This window comes from Macadamia integrifolia, chromosome 5 (genome assembly GCF_013358625.1).
Source record: "Macadamia integrifolia cultivar HAES 741 chromosome 5, SCU_Mint_v3, whole genome shotgun sequence".
In the NCBI taxonomy this organism is placed as follows: domain Eukaryota; kingdom Viridiplantae; phylum Streptophyta; class Magnoliopsida; order Proteales; family Proteaceae; genus Macadamia; species Macadamia integrifolia.
The window spans coordinates 1,143,826-1,150,825 of record NC_056561.1 but is presented as its reverse complement, the minus strand read 5'-3'; the positions used below and the strand labels follow the sequence as shown (position 1 = coordinate 1,150,825).

At 41.6% G+C, this 7,000-nt stretch overlaps 1 protein-coding gene across 5 annotated transcripts in view; it reads right to left on the bottom strand.

Moving 5' to 3' along the window:
- The window catches only part of LOC122080099, a 145,551-nt gene extending 142,928 nt beyond the window's left edge, over window positions 1-2,623 (bottom strand). The window contains exons 1-2 of one of the 5 annotated variants that reach the window (XR_006140602.1): window positions 2,419-2,623; window positions 1,384-1,633 (exon numbers count right to left, since the gene is read on the bottom strand). Coding sequence is in view for 4 of the 5 variants with exons in the window: in XM_042646981.1 (XP_042502915.1) it covers window positions 1,384-1,587 (204 nt within the window). In the remaining variant the exon portion in view is untranslated. The remainder of the gene's footprint in view (window positions 1-1,383; window positions 1,634-2,418) is intronic. The other 4 variants (XM_042646981.1, XM_042646980.1, XM_042646979.1 and 1 more) reach the window with 4 other exon arrangements.
- Window positions 2,624-7,000: the final 4,377 nt, after the last annotated feature.

Here is a 7,000-nt window from a genome sequence, read left to right as displayed (position 1 = left end):
TGAATTATTTTCACAAAAGAACACCCAAAATGGTACTTGTGGTGTTGACCCAAGTTTGTTAGTGTATTTTGAATGTTGTACACTACCCTTATTAATTTGTTATAAACACTTAGTCTACAGATGACTTGGATAGATATTGGAAATTTTCAACGGAGGCTTTTGCATGCTCCAATACAGAGAAATCATTTGATTCAAATTGAAGTAACTAAAAGAGCTAGGGGCAAACCTAAAATGGCCTTAGGAAAAGTGGTGAGGAAAGACATGCATAGCTTAGGCCTTGTATCAAGCATGACGACAAATAGAGCTGATTGGAGGGCAAGGATCCATGTAGCCAACCCCATTTAGCTGGGATTAGGCTGAGTTGTTGTTTGTTTGTTTATTTAGGCAACTATGGTTGTTTGACAAAAAATAATGGCGCTCCGGCTACAAAGGATACTCTTGCAAGCCAAGTGGATTTAAAATATAGACTGTACCATCAAATGACTTGCTGGCATTGCAGTTGAAGTGAGAAGTGAGACTGTTTCTCCAAAATGGCTTGCCCATGTCAAAGATTACAAGACTACAATTGAATCCTTGACCTTCTCACTATTTGACACTTCAAATTCTTTTCAAGGGGGACAATTGGTGCAATTCCATACAATCACTTGATAAGTCTCAACCAAAGTGGAGACCAAAACATAAGCCCAGTTCAAGGCCTTCAACTTCCGTCCTTACAGGGAACAAATATTTAGTAGACTTAGGTTTATTTCAGTTGAAACGTTGAAAAGTTTAGCTATTTCTAGATAGGTCATAGTTTAGTTTATATCTTAGATGGCTTAAGGGATTTGGCAATATGATTAATTGGTGGTCCTTAAATAACTTAAAAGTATCAGTGACAATTCATCTGAAGCTTTAACTAGTCATAAGACAGCCACATGACAACTTAAGTCCCACTCCTAGTGTACATAAGGCATACTGAGTCTTTAATTATCATTTTCATTTTCTTATCTCAGAAATTTCCTTCAATAAACGGGAAGAGATAAACCCAGAACAGGGAAAAAGAGTAGGCTTTGACTATATAAGCCCCGTCTGTAAATATATATATCAGTCAATAGGCATTGACCATAAAAGCCCCGTCCGTAAATATATGTCATACAAAAAAAAAAAATGCTCCAGTTAATGAGTATCTCTGTAAGTCATAGGAGTTTAAACCTGTACAGATGGAGATCCAAAAGAACACTAAAAGAAGAAAAATAAAAGCATAATTAAGAAGATAACATCATCACACAAACAGACATCTAACTGAAGCTTGAAGAGAAGAAGACGAAAAGGAAGAAATCATATAATCAATTCAAAATGAAGTCTCAATACAATGTAGAGGGAGACAAAGTCAAAGAGAGTTACATCAAGCTCGAGCAGAATCCATTCCTTGGTATTGGTTCCAGCAGACCAGTGTGAGCGGAGGTCAGGATCAAGGATGTGAACAGCCTTCTGAGAGGGTGATTCACGAGACATGCCCTTGATTTTGTAAGGCAAGGGTTTCACCCTTGGCTCCAACTCAATCTCTATCCCTGTTTCAGCCATAGTTTTGAAAATTGGGGCTGCCATAGAACCAATGAGATACTGAAACCAAACCCTGTTTTAACCGTTGGTCCTGTCTCACAAATAGAGGAAAATTATTATAGAAGTACATCAGATGGAAGAAGAAAAAAAAACGAAGGAAAAATAATATGGTCACTGATCACAGTGCAGTGTCAAACTTAAAACTGTACAGAACCGCAACTCGAATCCAGATAATATACAGCTAAGCTACAACCCTGAAAAGGGTGACACAGTCTTTCAATGCCATATAAGGCCTTTGAACTAATGTTTTATCTCAGTTATACTTATAAATTACACCGTTCAAAGTTGCAAATTTCAGTTTTCCCAAATAAATAAACAAGGCCCATAACTATATAGAGCATGTAGAAACATAGATAAAGGGACTGAGCAATTTCATCCAAAAATTATTCAAGAGGATGATTCAAATTCGTACTCAGAGTGAGCTAAAGTAACCACATGCGCCTGGGCAACTCAGAATTCATAGACTAATAATAGTCATGATAGAAAACACTAAGAAAAAGCATATAAACTCATTCAGGTCTTATGATTTATTGGCCAAAAAAAATGAGACAGTAATGGACACTTTTTAGTAAAACTACTATGATGGGTTAAGAGAGTAAAAAGGGGAGTGAAGCATTCCATCTGATTCGGCCAAAACTCCCCTAATCATCATATGGAAAGAAACAGTTGGATTTTGTAGGGTTTCGTCGCACGACACAAATGAAGGGCTTGAGTAAGTATTTTGCCATGTAGATTTTGTCAGATCCAGAATTCCACAAACACGAGAGAGAGAGAGAGAGAGAGAGAGAGAGAGAGAGAGAGAGAGAGGGGAGGTACCTGTCTTGAAAATTGAAGGTTCACTGTTACTTAGATCCCTTCCCTTCTTCCAGACCAGCTTTTGAAGCTTTGCTTGTGATAGCTGGGCTTGTTTTCCTTATTCTTTCCCGCTTGAGCACGGAAGGGAAACGAGTTTCAGGGATTTCCGGGTTTAGACATCGCAATTCGTACGAGAGAAATAAAAGATGAGATGAAGCGGATTCGTGCCTACCGTGTAACTTTAGCCCTGATTGCCAAACCAGCCGTGAGCCCGAACCTGACTAACCTAGCTAACCTAGTTATAACGGTCAACCCGGCTCAACTCGGCTCGATTTTAACCTCCATCTATAATTGTGTTTAATAATAGTGTTCCCCTTCTCCTAGGCCCACATCATGTATTCAACAAGCATTACACAAAATGTTTGTATGACTCAACCCTTCCTCTCTTTTTTTCTTTTTTTTCTTTTTTTTCCTTTTTGCTAACAACGGGTATCCAGGCCTTCGGCTTGACTAGTCCTGTGGGCCCATACTGACCCACAATCGTATGGACTGTGTCATACCAGGGTTGAATGATAACTATTCAACCTTCAGTGAAAGCAGTGAAGAGCACCAAACACCCCATGTGAGTGGCCCAAGGTGTGCCTAGTGTATGTCAAACGTAAGACGTCTAAGTTTACGGCTCGTACCAAGTTCATTGCTCACCAACGGAGCTAACCCCTTGGGCTCGTATGACTTCAACCCTCATCATGTATTACACAAGCCACATACTCTTATTTATTGAGCTAATACTCTTACTTATTGAGCTAAGAAGACCAAATGGCTGAACTATTTCCCCAGTTTTCTTTACATAGGCTATTTTTGTGTCTCCTATCATGTATTGATATGAACTTTAGATATAGTAGCAATCATGAAGAATTTGGTCTATCCAATTTCTGAGAGATGTGGTGATGCCAAGTGATCATGGGTGGAGATAACTAAATCGATAGCTATTTTTTGGCAACCCAATCCCTGACAAAATGAAATCGATCTCAACATGCTTAGTCCGAGCTTGAAAAACTGGATTTTCCTAGAGGTATGTAGCCCCAATGTTGTCACACCAGAGTATAGGGGGACCATGTAGAAGGACTCCAAGCTCAGCAAAGAAAGAGTCTGACCAAATGAGCTCAGCTGATGCATCATCCAATGCCTTGTATTCAGCCTCAGTGGAGAACCGTGCAATGATTTTCTACTTGCGAGATGTCTATGAAATAAGGTTCGGACCAAAGAAGATAAAGAAACCCCAAATAGACTTACGATCCTCTCCACTACCAGCCCAGTTAGCATCAGAGAAAGCTTGAAGTTTGTGAGATGAAGATCTTTCAAGGAGAAGGCCATGATCAAAGGTCTGCTTTAAATAACATAGGATGTGTTTAACAAGCACCCGATGGTCGTTAGTTGGGGCATGCATAAACTGATAGGCCTTGTAACCCACAAAAGAGACATCAGGATGGGTGGGTGTCACATACAGGAGAGCGCCCACTATAGAGCAATACTGGGTTGGTTTGGTCAGCTCACCCCCTGAAGAGGTCGATTTTTGTATGGTAGCCATGGGGGTTTGCACTGGTTTGCAATTAGTCATGCCAGCCTTCTTGAGAAGATCAGAGTGATGTAGGGTGACTAAGACAATAAAAGTCCTTTAGATTGAGGGAAAACTTCAATGCCTAAGAAGAATTGAAAAGCACCTAAATCCTTAATAGAGAATTCTTCTGCCAAACGCCGAAGAAAAAGGGAAACTTGTGTAGAGTCACTACTTGTCACAAGGATGTCATCCATGTAAACAAGTACATAAACAAACATGAGAGCTGGTCTTGAGAATAAATAGTAAAGGGTTTTTTTTTTAAGCTTGATACCCCAAAAGAAGCAGAAACCGTGATAGTTGGTGAAACCATGCACATGGTGCCTGTTTAAGGCTATATAAGGACAGGTGTAATTTGAAACATGATAAGGATAGCTGGAATCAACAAACCCCAGTGGCTAAGACATGTAAACCTCCTCATGTTGATGGCTATGCAAGAAGGCCTTATGGACATCCTACTATATGATGGACCAGCCCTATGACACGGCTATGGCCAAAATCAACTTGGTGGTGGTGGCCTTGATCACAGGGCTAAAGGTCTCTGTGTAATCAAGACCATGTTGTTGGTGAAAGCCTTTGGTAACTAGATGAGATTTGTAATAACTAGATGAGATTTGTAATACTCAAGGATCTGCCTTCTGTTTGGTCCTATACACCAACTTGCAACCAACTAGATTCATAGCTCGGGTTCGAGGAATAAGAGAACCAACGCGTTAATTTCTTCCGTCATTATAGCATGCCATTCTGGAGACTTAGATGCCTGTGTAAAACAAGTGGGGTCAGTACTAGAGGCGGTGTCAATGAGTGCCTGGGAAAGGTTTTTGCAAGGGCGCAAGGTCAATGGGCAAGGGCGTGGTGGTGGGGGAGGGGGAGGCGGTGATGATGGGTTTGTGATAGGAGAGGGTATGGTTGGTGAGGGAGGTGTGGAGTAATGCTCAGTGAGGAGCCTAGTTCTTGGGGGTGTAGGAGAGGTGCCTAATGGGGATGGTAAGGGAGGACTCGATGTGGTGCGAGGAGGCAAAGGGGAAGGAGACGTGGGTAATGGTGGGATAGGTGGTGAAGGTTGATGTAGGGAAGTAGATGCCCAAGGGAGAATTGTGGACGGAGGTGATGGAGAGACAAGGAGAGGAGTTGAGTGAATGGGAATGTGGACTCATTAAAGTGCACATGGCGGGCAATGTCCATTCTATTGGAAGAGAGGCCAAGGCAATGGTAACCAGAATGAGAGGGACTATAGCCAAGAAAGACACAAAGAGAAGAGCGAAAATCCATCTTATGCTAATTTTAAGAACGAATAAGAGGGTAGCAGAGGCACCCAAAAACACGAAGAAAGGAGCAGTTGGGGGGCCTTATGATGCACTAACTGGAAAGGTGTTAGACTAGTGGATACTTTGGATGGCATCCGATTGATGAGAAACATTATAGTCTCAAAAGCAAAGTGCCAACAAGTATAGGGAACAAACCCATGAACAAGAAGGGAGAGACTTGTCTTAGTGATATGACGATGGTGTCATGCAACAGCCATTGTTGCTCATAGTTATGGGGGCAAGCATGTCGATAGGTAATGCCGACCTGGGCAAAAAACTAAGGGAAGGAAACTCCCAACCCCAGTCAGTCTAAATAGCTTTTATTTTGTGAGAAAACAGTCGTTTGATAAGTGCTTGAAATTGATGAAATTTGGCAAACACATCAGACTTAAGAACAGGATAAAAATAAATGTTCTTAGTATGATCATCAAGAAAAATTTACACAGTACCTATGTCCCAATAATGAGGAAACATGGGAGGGATCCCAAACATCACACTAAGTATGATCTAAAGGAAAAAGACTATGATTATGAGAAACTGGAAGAGATACTCGGCAAGCATACAAAGAGAACTAAGACGTGCAAAGTTGTATGGTAAATTATTTGTTTTAAGCACAAGACGGAGTAAACTCTCATGAGGATGACCCAAATGGTTATGTCTGGCATCAAGTGTGGTATACTCAGCAAAGACAGTAGATGGAGGAGAACTAAAGGAGTGATGGAGAGTGTAGAGGCCTCCTTTACTCGAACTGGACAACACCATTGCTTGGTGACCTAATCCTTCACAAGAAAGTGAAATTGATGGAATTTAAAGATAAAGGCTTAGAAATAGAAGGTACATGCAAAATATTAGATAAACAAAATGAGAGAAAGGATGAAGGGGAAGGAAGAGTGGCATCACCAACATGAAAAATTGAGAGTCCCTTACCATTGCCAACCTGAACATAATCAGAACTAGTGTACTCATCATATGAGGATAGGGAGTTTAAATCTGGGGTGACATGGCGGAAGGCACTGTGTTGGGGTACCAGGTCAGGGCCGTAGAGGGGTGTTGTCACACCCCGTTCTCACAGAACCGGACCAGTGACCGGGTTAACACCGGTTAACCCAAACCTGCCAGGATCATCAGATACTGTATTCCACCACAGCATACACACAACTAATATAAGCTCATCAGATCAGCGGAAGACTAAATTTTACTTGTGAATAATCCCATAATACTTGATACCCGAATTGTGATACAACAATTATATACATGTGGGCCCGAAGGCATGATATTTACACAATAAAAGTTCAATTCATATATCAAGTATGTAAAGGAAATCATCAAAATAATCAAAGTACACAGCTCGGCTCGGCAACAAAGGCTAGAGCTCAGCTCGGCATCAAGGTTTGAGCCCAGCTCGGCATCACATAGTAGAGCTCAACTCTGCCTCCGAAGTGGAGCCCAGCACGGCCTCAGAACTGCAGTCCCGCAGCACAACTCTCACACGAGCAATTAGTACCGTGCTCTAACTCCTCAGGGGTCCACCAGTCCTCTTCAGGAAACTCGACTGTGGGACCCACCCCGTGCTCCTCAGATGTATGACCTGTAAAATCATCTAAAAAGGGGATACCCGTGGGATGAGCTCACTAGCTCAGTAAGTGGTAAGATGGACCACACAGCAGTCCACACATCAAAA